The sequence below is a fragment of the Caloenas nicobarica genome, chromosome 32 (assembly GCF_036013445.1).
Source record: "Caloenas nicobarica isolate bCalNic1 chromosome 32, bCalNic1.hap1, whole genome shotgun sequence".
NCBI lineage: Eukaryota > Metazoa > Chordata > Aves > Columbiformes > Columbidae > Caloenas > Caloenas nicobarica.
In genome coordinates this window covers 1,242,925-1,260,976 of record NC_088276.1, presented here as the reverse complement: position 1 = coordinate 1,260,976, position 18,052 = coordinate 1,242,925, and the positions used below count along the sequence as shown (strand labels likewise).

Genomic DNA, 18,052 nt, shown 5'->3' with positions numbered 1-18,052 from the left:
TCCTGACTCTGCACTGAGCCACAGAGAGATGAGCCCTTTTGCCTGTCCTGTCTCAAGACTCTTCACATTTTCAGTCATATATATGAGAAACTCAAGCCCTACAAAAATCTAGTCATGAGATGTGATGGTGGAAAATTAAAAACATGGACAAAATCATAATAATGACACACTAAGCCTCTGCTCTGCAGCCCATGCTCTTAAGTGTCATGAGAGCAGATATTGAAGATTTTCATTAACAGTGCATAACATTGCTTGTGAACATCAGAGCTCTCAAACTAGCTCCCCCTGTGTCCCCACTGCAGCCGAGTAAAGCTGGCTGCTGGGCCCCAGACGGGCAGAGGTCCTGCTCCTCGCAGCACACTCTGCCAGCACATAGCAGAGAAACGAAATGCATTTCAAATGGGGCTGGGTGTGAATGAAAAATGGAGTGGCTTTGCTCAGAGGAGTATGTCCTGATTTTAAGATGTCATTTCCTTTTTGGAAGAGAGTCCCCACGGCAAGAAACAACAAATGTCCAACAGCAGCTCCATCACCCAGTTCCTCCTCCTGGCGTTCACAGACACACGGGAGCTGCAGCTCTTGCACTTCTGGCTCTTCCTGGGCATCTACCTGGCTGCCCTCCTGGGCAACGGCCTCATCATCACCACCATAGCCTGTGACCAGCACCTCCACAGCCCCATGTACTTCTTCCTCCTCAACCTCGCCCTCCTTGACCTGGGCTCCATCTCCACCATTCTCCCCAAATCCATGGCCAACTCTCTGTGGGATACCAGGGCCATTTCTTATATGGGATGTGCTGCCCAGCTTTTTCTGTTTGTCTTTTTCATTGCAGCAGAGTTTTATCTTCTCACTGTCATGTCCTACGACCGCTATGTTGCCATCTGCAAACCCCTGCACTACGGGACCCTCCTGGGCAGCAGAGCTTGTGTCCACATGGCAGCAGCTGCCTGGGCCACTGGGTTTCTCTATGCTCTGCTGCACACAGCCAATACATTTTCACTGCCACTGTGCAAGGGCAATGCCCTGGACCAGTTCTTCTGTGAAATCCCTCAGATCCTCAAGCTCTCCTGCTCACAGTCCTACTTCAGGGAAGCTGGGCTCCTTGTGGTTAGTGCCTGTTTAGGATTTGGGTGTTTTGTGTTCATCGTCGTGTCCTATGTGCAGATCTTGAGGGCCGTGCTGAGGATCCCCTCTGAGCAGGGACGGCACAAAGCCTTTTCCATGTGCCTCCCTCACCTGGCCGTGGTCTCCCTGTTTGTCAGCACTGGCATGTTTGCCTACCTGAAGACCCCCTCCATCTCCTCCCCATCCTTGGACCTGGTGGTGTCTGTTCTTTACACAGTGGTGCCTCCAGCAGTGAATCCCCTCATCTACAGCATGAGGAACCAGGAGCTCAAGGATGCCCTGTGGAAACTCGTATCTAAGTGTTTTCTGAAGCAAGAAACTGCCCGTCTGCTTCTACATAGCAGTTTTAATGTAGCTAATTGCAGGACCAGCCTGTCATCTGGATTTTCTGTTATTGCTTGGTTTTTTATTGTTTTAATGTTGTCATGCCCTTTCTAATTCTCTCTCTGCTTTTCTTTTATAACCACTGGCTGTATAAATGAGGAGCCATGCTCTCCTTTTCTCTTAAACAAAATAAACATTCCTGTAGTAACTTGTTTTTCACTATATCCTTTCCAAGGCCTTTTTGGAGGTTCAGGGAAAATTCCTGTGTCGGTGGGAGGAGGGGAAAAGAGTCCAGCCTGGCAGCACTGCCAGGGAGCACCAGCGCTTGGCCTTCCAGAGCTGTTCTCGTTCCACTCCCACACTCTCCTTCTCATCCCTTGTGTTGGTGCAAGGCCTGAGTGCTCTGGCAGCCTGGTCACCGTCCTGCTGTGTGTCAGTCCTGTGAGCGCAGGCAGGGACAGGCAATGGGCACTGCTGTGACAGAGCTGGCCTCAGAACAGCCTTTCCACAAGAAAGGTGAAAGGCTTAGGTCTTCATTCAAACTTTTTCTCAAGAACCTTCTGAGAATGTGGCCTGAAGATCAAAACACCAGGGCACAGCTGCACAGTGTGTGTGTGCAGGGCTGGGCACACAGCAGTGTCCTCTCACAGTCAGGCCTCCTGCCAGAGACCTGCAGGACCAGCAGAGCAGGGGCTGGGCTGTGCCCCTGTGCACTGGACACCCCACAGAAGCTGCCCCAGGGCATCATCATGCACTGGCCCCTCACAACCACCATTGCCAGCACTGGCCTCTCACCCACAGAGGGACACGGAATGAGTAGGTCAGAAATCCCTGTTTGCATTGTAGACATCAGATGTGAGCACACACGTCATGTATGTGATGTGACATAAACGCAAGTGAGCACAAACACCATCAACTATTCCTTGAGGTTCCATGAAGGCCTGTGGCACAGTGAGGTCTTGAGGTCACTTCATGGTAGGAAGAACACCCCATAGGAAATCACCCGAATGCAGCACTGGGATGTTCTTCCTTGAACTGAGGTCCCCGTATCCATTCCTCATGACGTGGGACATCTCAGATGAGTGCAGAGTGGGGTGACACACCACAGGGCTGAGGTGCCTCCCATCCCTTGGGAGTGGCAACTGGAGGCCAGAGGGACACTGTGACTCCTGCCTCTGTGCATAAAAGGGACAGACTCTGAGCATCCCTGGGTGCATAAGGAGTCCATGAGGCCAGCTCAGATGTGGACACCTGACAGAACCTGACATTTCTGTGTGTGACTCCAGGAACAAACCCCACTGGTCCATAGAGATTGATCTCAGCTACCTTGGACAGACTCATTGCAAGTGCTCCTGTCTGCTATGTCAACCTTGCCTGTGATTCTGGGTTGTGCTCTGAAAGCACCAGAGCAACCAGAGAGATTGTGGGGTCCTCGGAAAAGGCAGACATCAAAACCATCTTCAAGAAGGGCAGGAACAAGAACTGAGAGGACTGCAGGTTGCTCAGCCTGCCTCTGTCCCTGGGAAGGGGATTCGTCATGTCCTCCTACAGGCATTTCCAAGCACTTGAAGGAGAAGAAAGGGATTGCTGAAACAAAATGTGCAGGGGAAAGGAGGGTATGTCCTGTACATGGAGTTTTGCAAGGCCTCAGACATGGTCTCCCATAGTGTCCTTATAGCCAGATTGGTGCTGTCTGGGCTGAAGAAGTGCACGCTGGGTGAGAACGTGGCTGAATGATCAAGCACAAATGTCATAAAAGGTACAAATATTTCTGTGCAACCAGTTACTGGTGAAATCCCTCAGTGACCAGCACTGGGTAAACACTGTTGAATGTGTTTATTCTCTCCCTGCATGATGTGACGAGTGCACTAGCAGCTCTTTTGAGGATGATGCAAAGCTGGGCAGAGGCCTTGAATAACCTCACATGGTTGACCCTGACTTGAACAGGAGAGTCAGACAAGATGATGTTCAGGGCTCTCTTCGAATCTGAGTTATTCTATGATTCAATGAATCTTTACCTTGGAGAGGTTTTGGAAAACCGAACATACGTATGAAGAAGAAAAAAAAATAAACAGGCAGAGGAGGAGATCTAAAACGTGTCAACATGAATACAGCACTTCCTGTGAAGAATGTTTCTCCATTCTCTCATTCTCCATTAGTAAGAAATAGATTTCATCAGATTCATACAACAAGCATACTTTTGTCTGGTCAGGTCCTGGGCCACAAGGTGGGTGATGGATGGGTGTGGTATTTTGAGGTCAGTTGGGTCTCAGACACTCATAATCCAGTAAGAAGCACGTGGCTGTGAAGGGGACAGTGAGGTCAGTTTTTCTCTGGAGGTGACAGCCCAGCAGCAGGGACATGGCTGGGAAAGAACCTCGGCCTAAGTATCCACAGGCCCTACCCAGGAAGAGGCCTTGGAGACGCGTTGTCATGTCCATTCCACCTGAGTACGTGACGAGACAGCAGCAGGGACATGGTCGTGTCCATCAGAGAAGCTAAAAGGCCAGCAGCAGTCCTGGGATTTAGGAGCTCACGGTGAGGTGACTTCTCTTTGTTGAGATGGAACACCACAAGAAGACTGATGGGTTGTGTTCCCAGCTTGAAGGGCAGTTTCTGAGATGGTCGAGCTTTCCTTGGTAGCAGAAAAAAGGAGGAGAGCAAAAAAAAAGTCACAAAGTGTAACTTGGAAGATGAAGACTGGTTATCAGGAGGAAGAAATGTCACTGTAAGGGCAGTGCTGTGGTGCAAGAGGCCACCCAGAGGGAGCTGGATCAGCTCATGGTTTGTGTTCCAAAGAACAGCCAGTGAGGGTGCAGACACAACAGTGAAGGGACAGAAATGCTGGGGTGAGAGCAGGTGGGAAGTGACATGGGTGTCTACAGGCTGCAGGGAAAGAGGGACAGGGAGTTACAGAAAAACATCTGAAGGACAACGCAGTCATTGGTCCCAGCCAGCACGGGTACATGAGAGGAAAGTCTTGCCCAACCAACTTAATTTTTTCTACAACAAGGTTACCCACCTAGTCAACCAAGGGAAACCCGTCGACGTGATCTTTTTGGATTTCAGTAAAGCCTCTGACAGTGTCTCTCAAAATCTCCTCCTGGACATGATGTTCAGCATATGGGTTCCCAGGGAGCTGTCATGGTTACAAACCTGAGAGTGTTCAAGAAGAGACTGAACAACACCCTCAGACACATGGTGTGAACTATGGGGCTGTCATATGCAGGGACAGGACTTGGATTCGATGATCCTTGTGAGTCCCTTCCAACTCAGGACATCCTCTGATTCTGTGATTCTCTGAGGTGTAAGACCATGTAGAACAGCCTGCGGTGGAGCTGGCAAAGGGCGCTGGCAAGGCTGGAAGGCACCAAGAGAACCCAGGTCTCTGTCTCCTTGGCCATGGCAGTTGTCTCTGCCACTGAGGTCCATGAGAAGACATGTCGTCCTCATGGTGCTGGGGCCTCGTTGCCTCCTTGCAGCCCCATGGGGATGCTGGAAGTTGTTGTACCAGTGTTGTCCTTCCCTCGGCCTTGCACACCCACATCCCACGGTCCCAGGAAGAGCCCTGAGCCGTGTGTGAGGGACAGGATCCCCCTTCCCATTGCCTGGAGGTCATGGCTTCTCCTTTCTGCTTCAGAGAGCAAACCAAGGGGTTTCTCACCATCAGAGCCACCTGCACAGGGCCTTGGCCTCCATGTCATCACAGTCTCCAATTATCTGCTCTAACGAGTCCCTGGGGAGGCTTTGTCAGGAACAGCCCTCAGTGGGGCCCATTAATGCTTCGAGGAACTTCAAGGTTTTGCTGTTGACTTTGGCTTCTTGAGAGCTTTGTTGAGTCTCTTGTCAGTACCTGAGGTTCATGATCTCAGCCTCAAATACACCATGGGCTCATTAAAATGTTTCAAGCCCTCACAAGCTGTGTCTCTACCATAATTTTCTTCAAGTATTGAAGATTCGTAGAGCTCATTAGAGAGGTTTCAGGGGGTAGGTACAGAGAACATTTTCAATGAGCACTTGGAAGAAGTGAGAGAAGAATTCTCCCATGGATACTGGTGCAGAGTGTCTCTTGAGGAGGTTGGACAGGTGGGAAAAGCAGTCCCTTGAGGCCAGACACGGGATGGACACCCTTGCTCCTCACTTCTCTAACCTCCCTGTTTCGCTCATTGCCCCCCTGGCAGTTACATCACTTTTCTTTACATCAGATTCTCCACTGAAGTTTGCACCTGATTGTTACAACTTCTCTGCACAAATTACTTCATGCTTTCCTTAGAGATCTGGATTTAAATAGGCAGAAAGAGGCATTTTAATTGGCAAAAGCAAAAAAGATAATGAGAAAGAAAACACAACAGAACATAACGAACAATAAAATATACTCTATCGTTAGTTTAAGCAACTTTCAGTGAGGTCCATCACCACAATTGAAGAGTTGCCTACAGGGAGTATGAGAGCGACGGCTGAAAGACAATTCAGCTTTACCTGCCTGAAACTCAAAGCAGAGAAAGGTGAGAGGCTCTGAATGAGCAAAGAGTGAGAGGAGGAAGAACCTCTGGGGAGCAATGGAAAGTGCAAATGTCCAGATAGGCTTCTGAAGAGACGACTGCAGACATGGTGGTTTGAATAAGGACAGGTAGAAACACCTGGATGTTCAGGGGGATTAAATACACAGTATCATAGGCAGAGTTCTGGAAATACAAGCACAGGGTAACTACAATATTTCTTCTCCTGCAATTCATACATATTGTAAAAATCCGTATTTTGGCAGGACAGAAATTCATGGACATTTTATTTAAAATATTGAATCATTTCAGCTGATGAGTAAGTTGTGGGTTTGTATTGTTTGTTTGTTTGTTTTTTGAAGAACTGAGAGCAGTTCTCCTGTTTTCAGGCACAGCTCCGTGGTCTGACCATGAGCCCCCAGTGCAAACCTCCAGAGGCCCCAGGGCACCTGAGGTATCTGCCTGGGACTGGCAGTTATCAGACAGGACTGACAGAGCCCTGTCACTTCCCTCATGTACATCTGGTCTTCAACACTTGTGCACTTAATTAGATATATTTCAAGGGTGTAGTGAAAGAGGAAGGTACAGAAAGAGCACTTAGGAGAAGTGACAGGAGAATTCTCCCATTGATACTGATGCAGAGTGTCCCCTGAGGAGGTGTGGACAGGAAGGAGCAGCAGTCTGCCTGAGGTCCATCACTGTACAGAGAACCTGCTCCTCACCTCCCCAACCCCGCCATGTCTCTCTGTACACTTGACTGTGCTAGTGGAAAATATTCATCCATATGACACATGTAAGGTTTAGATTCCTCCCAGAGATCTCCTCATCTCCCCAGTTAGCCCAGAAAGAGACACACACACACACACACAAATGGGTCTGGGATGGACTATTCTTGAGCTCGAACATCACAGAATCATAGAATATCTCGAGTTAGAAGATCCCCATAAGGATCAATGAGTCCAGCTGTGCACTGCTTGCACAACCACGTAACACTAAACCACAAGACAAAGAGCATCGTCCAGACGCTCCTTGACCTCTGACAGACTGGGAGCCGTGACCACTTCCCTGGGGAGCCTGTTCCAGTGACCGACCACCCTCCACTGAAGAACTTTCTCCTAATGTCCAGGCTGAACGTGCCCTGACGCAGCCTCATTCCATTTCCACCTGTCCTGTTCTCACTGGTCACCCGAGACAGGACATCGGCCCCTCACCTCTGCTGCCTCTCTGAGGAAGGTGCAGACTGTGATGAGGGCTGTCCTGCTTTTTGTTAAAACAAGACTAATTGTATTTTAGTGAATTTTCCTTTCAGCTTAAGCTCTTCTAAGTAACTGCATATTTCTGCAGTTGGATGCGTGTTTTTCAAACACTGTCTGCTCCAGAGCTGACAACGGCCAATATTGACAGTTTTACTGAGCTACCGGTAGGGCTGGTATGCAGAAAAGGCCTAGGACTAGATCTTATTGCTATAGCAGCCAACATCGCTGGTGAATCTCTTACGTCCCATAAGTGAGGGGGTTGTACTTGCAGGGAGGGGTGGACAGAACAAGTGACGGCAACTGAAAACCGAGTTGTTCCATGCCATCCACGTCATGCACAGTTTAAAGCTGGGAGATCACGAGGGTCTCAGGCTCTTGGTCCATGGCCGGCATCTCAAGAGGAGCCTGCCCGTTGTCCTGCCTGCAACCCTGATCCTGGTTCCCGTCCTTGCATCCCTGAACCCAGTTCCTGTCTACTGCCGAGTCCAGTCCAAGACTTCCTGATGTCTTCTCTGCAGCCTCTGCTGGGACACCTGCCCCTGTGGCAGCATTTTGGCTACTCTGGGAAATACAATATTGGTTTTGTATATTTTGCCTTATTTGTCTCATTATTAGTATTATGAGGCAAGTGTTAATTTTTGTCTCGTTTTGTTTTTTAAATCTATCCAACTTGTAAGTCTCTCTCCCTTTTCCTCCTTTTCCCTTTCCTTAGTGGGGAAGGAAGTGTGGTCAAGAAAGAACATCAGCCACACTTTCTTGTTGCCACTGTGCTCGGCGCTGGTGAGGCCGCAGCTTGAACCCTGTGTTCAGTTTTGGGCCCCTCATCAGAAGAAGGACATTGAGGCACTAGAGAGAGTGCAGAGGAGGCGACAAAGCTGCTGAGGGGCCGGAGCACAAGTGTGATGAGGAGCAGTTGAGGGAAGTGGTGGGTTCACCCTGGAGAACAGGAGGCTGAGGGGAGACCTGATCACTGTCTACAACTGCCTGAAAGGAGGTTGGAGCGTGGAGGGGGTTGGTCTCTTCTCCCAAGGAGCAAGTGAGAGGACAAGAGGAAATGGCCTCAAGTTGTGCCAGGGGAGGTTTAGACTGGAGGTCATGAGGGACATGGGTTAGTGCTAGAGTTGGGTTATGTTTGGACTCCATGAACCTGATGGTCTCTTCCAGCCAAAACGATGCTATGATTCTATGGAGAGATGATCTGACGGCAGGTTGGCAGCAGACCCTGAGGCTGTGCCGGGGGTGGCCACATCTGCCTCCTTCCAGCAGGATTTTGGAAAGTCCCTTCCCAGCTGGAGCGGCCGGCCAAGGCCACGGGGCAGAAACAGCCCCCACCCCTGAGGGCCCCAGCCCCCAAACTACTCAAACTTCTAAACAGGCTCTCCCTCTACCTGAATGATCTTCAGTTTTAAGAAAATGCCAAACAAATGTGTGCTTCTGGATGAGGATGGAGCAAGTTCAGGTCCAGGACCAGGGGTGCTGCAGGAGCAGGTGTCTCCAGCACAGACAGGCTGGGGGGACCTGTCAACCTCAGCACCCCTGGGCCCCAACATGGCCCAGTTCTCCATCCCTGGGCCCGAGGGCTCAGCCCAGGGACAGCCCCACAACCAGGGTCAGAGCGGTTCCTGCTGCTGCCCAGCGAGGGTCACCAGCCCCAGTCAGCCCTGGGCCAGAGTGCATGTGTCTGAGCTGGGCTGAGGTGGAAGGGGCTGGAAAACAGCTCATCGGGAGGAGGAGATGGAAGAAGGTGCCGTGTGTGTGGCACCAGGGATGAACTGACACCCTCAGTTTGGTATCTGGATCTGTGCTGGGCTAGCACATGGACTAAACCCCAGCTCAGAGCACAAATTGCTGTTGCCAGCCCTGGGTGCCAAGCGCTGCTCCTGCTCTCTCCTCCCTGGTGCCACCCAAGCGCACGACTGCCCTGCCTGCTCCTGCCTTGGGGCTTGGGGAACTCGGAGTCAAAAGGAAAGACAGACTCGTGTGGTTATGGGATCTCTTAAGTGTCCTGAGTTTGCTTTGCTAATCACTCTGTAACGTTTCCTGAGCTATTAATTCGATTATAGGCACAGAGAGGCAAGTGAGGTATGAACCAACTTTCCAGTTAAGGTTTCCTTCTTAGAAAAATCACACTTCCATTTTCTCATTGGCAACACACTGAAAGGTGGACGCTGAAGCAGCATCTGCCTCTTGTGAAAACAGGTAACAACAGATGGTTGCACTGATCCTTAGTTGCTTCCTGCACAGGAAAACTGTCCATTAATTTAATCTTTGGTGTACAGGCAGGGCCTTGCTGATGTACCTGTGGAGGCAGCAAGTATGTGGATGTCAGGCTTTCTGCAGATTTGTGACTGAGTTTTCCTTAATAAGGAAAATCTTGCTGTGGACTCCTGAAGCCTCCCATAAGCTGATGGGTTGAGAGAAGGACGGGGAGCTGCAGTTAGCTCAGGAAGGACCAGTCAGCATCACAGGCAAAGCAGACCAGAACTTGACTTGGTGAACATTAATGGAAATTATTGACATATGAAACTGGAACTTCTCCCCCGTCTTTGGGTGGATCACCATGCACCCTGAACCGATACAGGCAGGTGTGGTCCGGGTGGCCCCAGTTGCTCAGCACTTGCAGCTGGATGTAATTCATGACCCCAGAGAGCTCGTTCTGAAACGACAAGAAGAAATGAGTCGCCTTTTCCTCTCTGGTACGTGACCACTGACAGAAGTGCCGCAGCGACGGCTTCGTTCAACAGCTTCCTTCCTGCTGCCCCGCGAAGGCTTTTGAGAGTCGTGGTCGAGACGTTCTATCCTGCTCCACCTCATTGGGCCATGAGAACTAGTAAAGGAAGAAGCAGCACCCAGATGCCTCAGGAAATACGCTGGAAAGTTCTCGCCTGATTTGGGGCGCAGGCTTCCACAGTCAGAAGAACCAGTGGTGGTGTCAGGAAAATGCCTCATTGTCTTCTCTAGGAAGCCACAGAAACAGAATGGCCCCCCTGTCACTACTCACTGCCAGCACCAACAGAATCCTCAGGAAGCCCAGTATTTCTGGTCTTTAACTGGCAGACCAGCAGTCGTGCAGACTACCGGATGTGGTTGCTTGTGTGCACTTGGGCTCCAGACAGTCAAGCTGATTCCAGCTTCAACTGTGGCACTTCTACGTGCTGAAGTTTAAACCCAAAATGAAAGAGAAGAAGAGCGGCAGTCCAGCCATCTGCCACTAGGAAGTTAAAGCACAAGAAAGGCCAGCGTGGCACACGCTCAAGGACAGGGCTGCCTGTAGCCCTTTGGCAGAGAAGCCTCTCCCCATCCAGCCACATTTCTCCTCCTCTCCTACAGTTCTCCCCCTCTTTGTCCCCATACCTTCAGCTGGAAGGTCTGACTGGGATTCAGCGCTGCCAGGAAAGTGAACTGTCCCAGGAACGTTCCCTGCTCCTCGTGTTCTTCCTTGAAGCCCTACAGAAAGACAGGGGAGGAGAAAACAAGAGCTTCTGGTATCACCATGGGAAGACTGAACTTCAGACGGTGAAGTACGGGGTTATTTCATCTACATAGTCCAAGGACAATGAGCACAAAGAAAAGACGAGAAGCTGCAGGTGGGCAGCACGCCACACTTGCCTACTCAACGAGTCCAGGCTGCCAGTCAGAAAAGGAGCAGACGCTCTCAGTGAGAGGGAGGTAACCTGAGGATCACAAATGCCACTGCGATTGGAAGCCAGGAAGGTCTAGGACCATGCACTGTCCAGCTCCTTTTTCCTGTGGCTCGTGGAGTAGCATCTTGCCCCAGAAGCTTTTTTTCTTTTGAGTGGTACATTGAATAAAGGATTGATACAATGGGAAGAAAGCAACTCTAGGGAGCCTGTTTCTTCTGAGAGCCAGGAGGAAGCTTCAGGCCACTGGACTCTTTGACCCATCTTCACCCCCTGCTTAGAAATGCTGTGCAACCCCCTGCCCCCGACTCCAGAGAAATCACTTACATAGACAGCAAAGTCCTTTGGAGCTCCAGAGATACTTTCTCCATGGAACGCTGTCCCTGAGACATGGTCCATGGTGACTGCTGTGGGAATGACTGGCACAGACAACTTGATGAAGACGTGTCCCTGGCTTCCTGGGAAGGGCCAGCAGTTTCCAGGATGATTTTCTGGCTGAAAGGACAAGAAGAAACAACATTGACATGGAGAAGGTTGCCCTGGCTCTCATTCCTCTGAGCAGTGTGTGTGGTTCATTCCCTCGACCTTTGTTTTACTGCTTCTTGGTGCTCTTACCTCCAGAATAAGCGCAGGGGACCTCATGTAATCCATCACCGGCAGGGAATATAAGAAGAACTTTGCTTTGGCATTTAGGAGGGATGGAGAAGTCCTGGAATGGACGACAGCAGCCCCTGGAAATTAAAACATGAGCCCGATCATCAGGCAGTGTCAGGAGGAATATTGCGCTGTTGACTTGAAAAAGGCTTCTCAGTTGTCATCCATGTCCTACAGTGGGTTCCCCTCTTTCTCACTGGCACGGCCCCTCTGCAACACGCAGCAGGGAGTCATCAAGGAATGTCAGCTAGGCTTTCTGTGCTTCCCATGGGGTCTGGCCCGTTACAGGCTTTGTCAGTGGGGGCGCTTTTAGGGCATGAGGTGACCCTTGACTTCTCGCCCCTTCTCTCCTACCCCTGAACACGTTCCAATGCACATCTTGTCAATCTGGGCAAGAAGTGCTTTAAAACTGGTTTGTATGTACAATGTCACGGCACCTGCTGATTTGAGGGCATAATCAGGCATCGGGACCTGGATTTCTTCCAGCTTCTCCAGGGCTTGATTGATGATCTCCTGAACCACCTGGGAAGGAACACAAAGGAGAGTGCCTGTTGGAAGGAAAAGGAAGGGGGCAAGCAGCGCCCCTGCAAGGCCAGCCAAGGTGAATGGGGACAGGGCCCATCTCAGATGGAAGGAACACCCAAATTGCCTGGAAGCCTCCCAGGTTTGTTCTGCTGTGATTGACGGGATCAGAAAGGGGGGGCTGCTCACTCCAGTGCTCTGAACGCTGAAGCTGTGGGAAGGGGCTTTTCCTGTGGAGAGGCCCCAGGCCAGGCAGCACGGACAGACAAGCCTTCTGGGCATGAGATAGGACTGGCTTAACTCTGCAGTACTGAGGCAGTTCTTTCTTTCCAGTCCTCCCTTGAGGAGGACCCGAGATCTGGACGCAGAGGAAGGTACGACTCAGACAGCCATCATTCCCGTCATGGCTCTCTCTTCCCCATAAGGAAGTGTGGAGCAACAGGAAAAGGAAGCGTGGCCATGACAGTGAATGGAGTAGGATACATGCCGGAGGGAGGATAAAACCCCTGAGTAGATCCTTCTGCCTTGTGCCCTTACCCGTTCGGTAAAGCCTGGGAGCTTTGCCTGCTTCAAACCTTCCTGTAGACCCCGCTCAGCGACATCTTTTGCACTCCAGCGCAGATGATAAAGTTGTTCCTGGAGCTTATGGAGCTGGTCTGGCAGGGACAGGGTTTTGCTCAGGTCTTCTAACTCTCCTGCAGTTCTCCAGAAGCTTTCCGTGCCAACTTGTCCCATACGGTAAACACCTGTCAGACACACACCAGAGCTTAGAACTTGGTCTAAGGCTAGGTTATGCCTCGGGCTGCCCGCTCCCCTTTCTGTGTCTTTCCCAAGTGCCATAGTTGTCTGTCCTCTTGTTGCTTTGACAGCGGCTATCATGGTGTACGGGCTCTGCAAGAGATGGACGTTCCCTGCCCTGGACTGTGCTCCTTGTCCTGCAGAAGATTTTCATCCCCCTGGGGCAGGAGAGCTCAGCTACGGCCTCTCCCTCGGCTGAAGAGAACTGGCTTAGCCCTCCTGGGGAAGGCAAGTCACCCCTTCCTCACCCCCACACCCATCCCGCTGGAGCAGGGACTGGCACAGCTCTGTCAGGGACTTTCTGCTCTTAGCTAAGCTCCCCTGGTCACAGCGGGGGAAGCGGAACAGGGCAGGATGGAGCCCCGAGTACCTCCTAAAGCACCGTCCTCAACTTGGAGCTCTGCAGAGACTCACCGAAAGAGAACAGACCGAGAAGCAGCACGAACATCATTGCCTTCAGCGCCTTCATCATCCTACAGAGCAGCAAGGAGGAAAAGGCAGGTGAAGCTGGCAGTACCCGTGCAGATCAGCAGCAGACTGGAGAGCAGCAGCAGGGACTGCAGCCCTTGAGCCGGGCGTTCCTGGCATGTGCGTTGGCTTGGTCCTGCACCAGCTCGAGTCACTGCTGGAGCTGTCAGCAGCTGCACCAGTGGGGGATTTGTCATGGCAGCGATTGTTTCATGAGGGACAAAGGGCTCAAGATTGACTCCAAAGAGCAGGAGCTGCAACGGGAGCTCTTGCCACAGTGCATGTCTGTGGGGCTGGAGAGGGATTCTTTGGAAACGGAAGGGACACAATGAACGCCTGTTTCTCCTGCCCACCATCCCATCAGCACTTGTACTGATCCTGTTCTCCACCCTCTCAAGAGAAGGTTCAGCCTGTGCCCCTACAGGTCAACAGCTGCCAGGCAGGGGTGCGTGTCTCCCCTTTTCGCAGCATTTCTTTAGCAGCCGGGTTCTCTCTGGCCCTTCTCTTGGCATAACTGCAGACAAATGCAGACTGGGGAAAGAGGGAGGGAGGGCTGAATGTCAATGCATTCTGTCAAGCAACGGGCAACCAAGGAAGCACCAAAGAAACACTCTGGTGATCACACTCCCTCCGTGTGATCCAAAATGGACCTGTCCCTTATTCTGCAGAGATCAAAGGCTTTCTGGGCCTCGCCCTTGTGCTCATGAAGAGACTGAAAGCCGGCTGCTGCCTTCCACGAGCTCAAGACTGAGCTCTCAGGCTGCCCTAGTCTTCCTCTCCTGTCCACCCTCCACCCACCCCAGCCGACGAGGTGGAAAACACATGTGCGGAAAGGATTTTTGACACGTACCTGTCCAGACATTGAACCTTCTCTGGCTGTCTCTTGGTACCTGCTGAGGTGCAGGTAACAAGCATCTTGCTTGCTCAGCAGCGAGCCAAAAACTCTGTGATCTCAGTTCCCTCAAGATCGAGAGTGACAAAGGCGTAGGGAGGCCCCTGGTCTTATAGCCTGCTGTGCCTACCTCAGCACTGATGCTGCTTTGTGACATCAACGGCAGTGGGTGATGTCACAATGGAAGAGGCTGCGCCACCTTTGGAGGCGAAGTCCAAGCTGACAGGAGCAGGTCTTGCAGTCCTCTCCGCAAGGGAAGAAATTCTTTCACCACAGAAAGACGGGAAAGGTACAGGAACATGTTACTCTCAGAAAACAGACTCTGTCAACCACTCTTCCTCTTGCTTACCAAAGTTCAGACAGTGTAAGAAAAAGCCCCACAAAACAGCGAGATACTTGTTCTTATTTTCTGGGCTGTAGTATATCAGCCACTCAGCATTAAGTTCAACTCCAGTCCCTCAGAATAAGAAATGCCATCTTAAAATTTCCAGGAGAAGGAACGGCTTTGAAGTGGCAAGACCAGAAAATGGTAGTGAAAGCAGCGCCATGCAAGTCCACACCCCTGATCACTAGACCACCTGCCCCATTACCTAAGGCAATGATGTTCTCAGCTGATTCGCAGCCACTGACAGCTGGAAAATAGCACAGTGTCTCTCGTTCTTCAGCGTTAAGCACACAGGTTGGCACTGGAGCTGGTAGCAAAACTATGTTCAGTCAGTGTGGTTTCATCCGAGGACATCTGGACAAGTTCAGTTCACATTCACAAGGAATCACAGCAGGTCCCACCCGTCCCTGCAGACCCCAACACGGCTCCTGTGCAGGGTCCCGAGGAGCAGTGAGCGCAGAACAAGAAACCTTCCTCCAAAAGAAGGCCCCCAGCTGGCTCTTTCACCAAGCTGCACAGAGCAGCAGCTGAGAACAACCTCTGCCACAACTACACCCGGCTCTGCCGTCTGCACAAGGAGACCAGCTCCTAAATGATCCCCAGCCCTACAGACACAGATCGTGCTCAGGGCAGTGCTGAGGAAATACCAGAGCACAGCGACACCTGGTCATTCAGCTGAAGCTGCTGGGGAGAAGGACAGAGCACTAGAAAATGACAAATCAGACAAGAGAGAGGACAGAGGAGCCCAGAGAGAAAGAAACGCATGGAGAAAAGGCTGGAGAGATGGAGAGATCAAGGTAAATAGGGATCAGGAGCCATGATGAGACAGGGAGGGAGAAAGAGGAGGATGGAGGAGCAGGACAGAGCAACAGGGGATGGGGAGGAGAAGAAGGAAAGGGGGGCAGAGAAAGACAGGGATGGTGAGGGGGATGGACAGATGGAGAAAAGGAAGGACAGAGAGCAGAACAGAGGGACTGAGAAACAAAGCAAAGTTCGGATGGGGATGAAGAGACTGACAAAGGGAGAGAACCCACAATGAGCTGGAGGAAGAGAAAAGGAGGGCTGAGGAGCAGGAAAGAGGAAGAGAGGAGAAAGAGAAGGCAGAGCCAGCTGGACAGAGGTCTATTGCCAGAAGCAATGGGACAGGCGGCGAGGCAGGAATAAAGGCAGGAAAGATGGGGACAGGCAGCAGGACAGAGGGAGAGTGAGAGGATAAAAGGTGCAGGGAACAGGACACAGGTGGAGGAAGAAGCAGCAAGAACAGAAAGATGAGGAGGAGAGGAGAGGGAAGAAGAGAGGGGAGAAGAGAGGGGAGAAGAGAGGGGAGAAGAGAGGAGGAGAGAGGAGAGGAGGGGAGGGGAGAGGAGGGGAGGGGAGGGGAGGGGAGGAGAGGAGAATATTGATAGGAAGAAGGACATGCAAGAGACAAAGCGAGAAGGAAAGGGAACAGGACATGGATTATCAGAGAAACACAAAGACAGGGAGCAGGACAGGGCGACACAGAGGAAAAAAAAGGGTCAGGGAGGCAGCACAAAGGGAAAGACAAAAGTGAGAGGCAGGCAGCAGGGCACAGATAGAGGTAAAAAAGCCTGGGCTGGGCAGCAGGGCAGAGATGGAGAGCAAAAAACAGCTTTGGGCTGCAGGACAGAGATGAAGTGAGAAATGAAAGTGACAGGGAGCAGGAGAGAGTGACAGAGAGAGTGGAAAAACTACAGAAGGAGCAGGACAGAAAAACAGAGTGGGGAACAGACAGGGAGAAGGGCAGAGAAACAGAGAGGGAATGAGAGGGGCAGAGAGCAGGACACAGAGCTGGAGCAAGAAGGGAAAATGAGATGGGCAGCAGAACAAAGGGAAGGAGAGACAAAGACGGGCAGGGAGCAGGACAAAGGAGTGGAAGAAGAAGAAAATGAAATGAAAAACATTTAAAAATACACCAGGACTGAGACAGAGTGACAGAACATGGAATAGGGACTGGCAAAGGAACAGGGGGCAGGACAGCACTGAGGGAAAAAAACAGCTGTGGTGGGCAGCAGGACAAAGAGATGGAGAGAGGAAAAATAGAGTAAGAGAATGAGGAAAGAAGGGGCCACCAGCTGGACAGGGGGATATAGTGAGAAAGGACAGGCCTGGGAACACGACAGAAAGACAGAAAATAAAAAAAGGACAGAACAGTAAGAGGGAAATAGGGACAGGGATGTGGACAGAGATGGAAGCAGAATCAGCCGGGAAAGCGGAAGAGAGGCAGAAAGAGGGAGAGGGAGCAGGAGAACAGGGGAGGGGGCAGGGAGGGACCGGGACACGAAAGAGGTGACATGACCCCAAGGGCCCAGGACTCATCAGATCTCCTGCTCTCTGCACGGCCAGGCAAGCTGTGGAGCTCAGGCCCTCCTGTCTGTGTCTGTCTGTCCTGTGGTGGGCAGCAGGACAAAGAGATGGAGAGAGCTCGGTCTTCACCACCATTGGTCGGTACGGCTGTCGGTCTCCTCCCCTGAGCTGATCCTGCATCTGATTGGCTGCCTGGGCTGTGACTCCGCCCTGGTTTGGGGCCCAGCCTCCCCTGAGGTGATGCTCTTTCTGATTGGCTGCCTGGGGGGTCACTCCCTCCACATTGTCCGCCCTTCCGGAGGCGGTTTTTCCTCTGATTGGCTGTGTGGGATTTCCCTGTACCTCCTCCCATCAAATGATTGATCAGATCAGTTGTCAATCATCCATGTGCTGCACTCCCGCCATGCATGATTGGTTCAGCCAGCACAGCCCGGCCCTGAACGCTGCCCAGTTTGTTCAACTCTCACCACCTGTCCTGCAGGCCTCAAAGCTGGGTTGGCTGGTTACATATCAATCACATGACTTGCCCCGCCTCCTCAAATGTGATTCGCTGTCCTGGGTCCACCGACTCCCCACAGACTATTGGTTGGTTGTTGCCAGGCAACGAGCTCCACCTGAAAATGAAACTGGGGGCCCTGGTCAGAGGCCGCGGGTGATAAAAGAAGTGTTGGGACCCTGAACATGAGGATCTGGGCCCCAAGAAGGAGGCTCTGGGCACTCAAAAGGATGGGCAGGTGCTACAGATGGCGCTTTGGGCCCTGAACATGAGGGGACCGTCTTGGTTCCCACCCGAGCTGGCTTTGGTGCCCGTGACCCCACAGAACAAACACCTGTGCTGTCTGGAGTGGCCACGGAACAGACGGAGCCCAAAACCATGGACTCCATGAGCTCAACGGGGTGCAGTGACATTTTATGGACATTTTACAGGGGCAGCCCATGGACTGAGGGCAACTGTGTGTGTGTGACATCAAAGGGTGGGAAGGGGAGCGGTGGTTGGTGAGGACGTATTGGATCGTGTGGGTCATGAGCCTGACGTCCATGGGCTGGAACAAGGGGTGGAGAAAGGACCGTTGTGGTTGAACCCCAGCCAGTAACTGAGCCCCATGCAGCCGCTCGCTCCCTCCCTGCAGCAGGATGTGGGAGAGAACTGGAAGGGTAACAGC

At 51.8% G+C, this 18,052-nt stretch overlaps 1 protein-coding gene across 1 annotated transcript; it reads left to right on the top strand.

Moving 5' to 3' along the window:
* Positions 1-855: 855 nt before the first annotated feature.
* Positions 856-10,750, top strand: LOC136000291 (olfactory receptor 14J1-like). The gene is made up of 3 exons (XM_065654069.1): positions 856-1,416; positions 9,786-9,900; positions 10,650-10,750. The coding sequence occupies exons 1-3, from the start codon at positions 856-858 to the stop codon at positions 10,748-10,750; spliced, it is 777 nt and encodes a 258-aa protein (XP_065510141.1).
* The last annotated feature ends 7,302 nt before the right edge of the window (positions 10,751-18,052 follow it).

Bases quoted from the DNA above. Each gene is read 5' to 3' on its own strand.
- LOC136000291 (XM_065654069.1), top strand. From the start codon at position 856: ATGTCCTACGACCGCTATGTTGCCATCTGCAAACCCCTGCACTACGGG. The intron at 1,417-9,785 runs GTATCTAAGTGT...GAACCGATACAG, and splicing joins AGGATGCCCTGTGGAAACTC to GCAGGTGTGGTCCGGGTGGC. The intron at 9,901-10,649 runs GTACGTGACCAC...TCTTCCTTGAAG, and splicing joins GAGTCGCCTTTTCCTCTCTG to CCCTACAGAAAGACAGGGGA.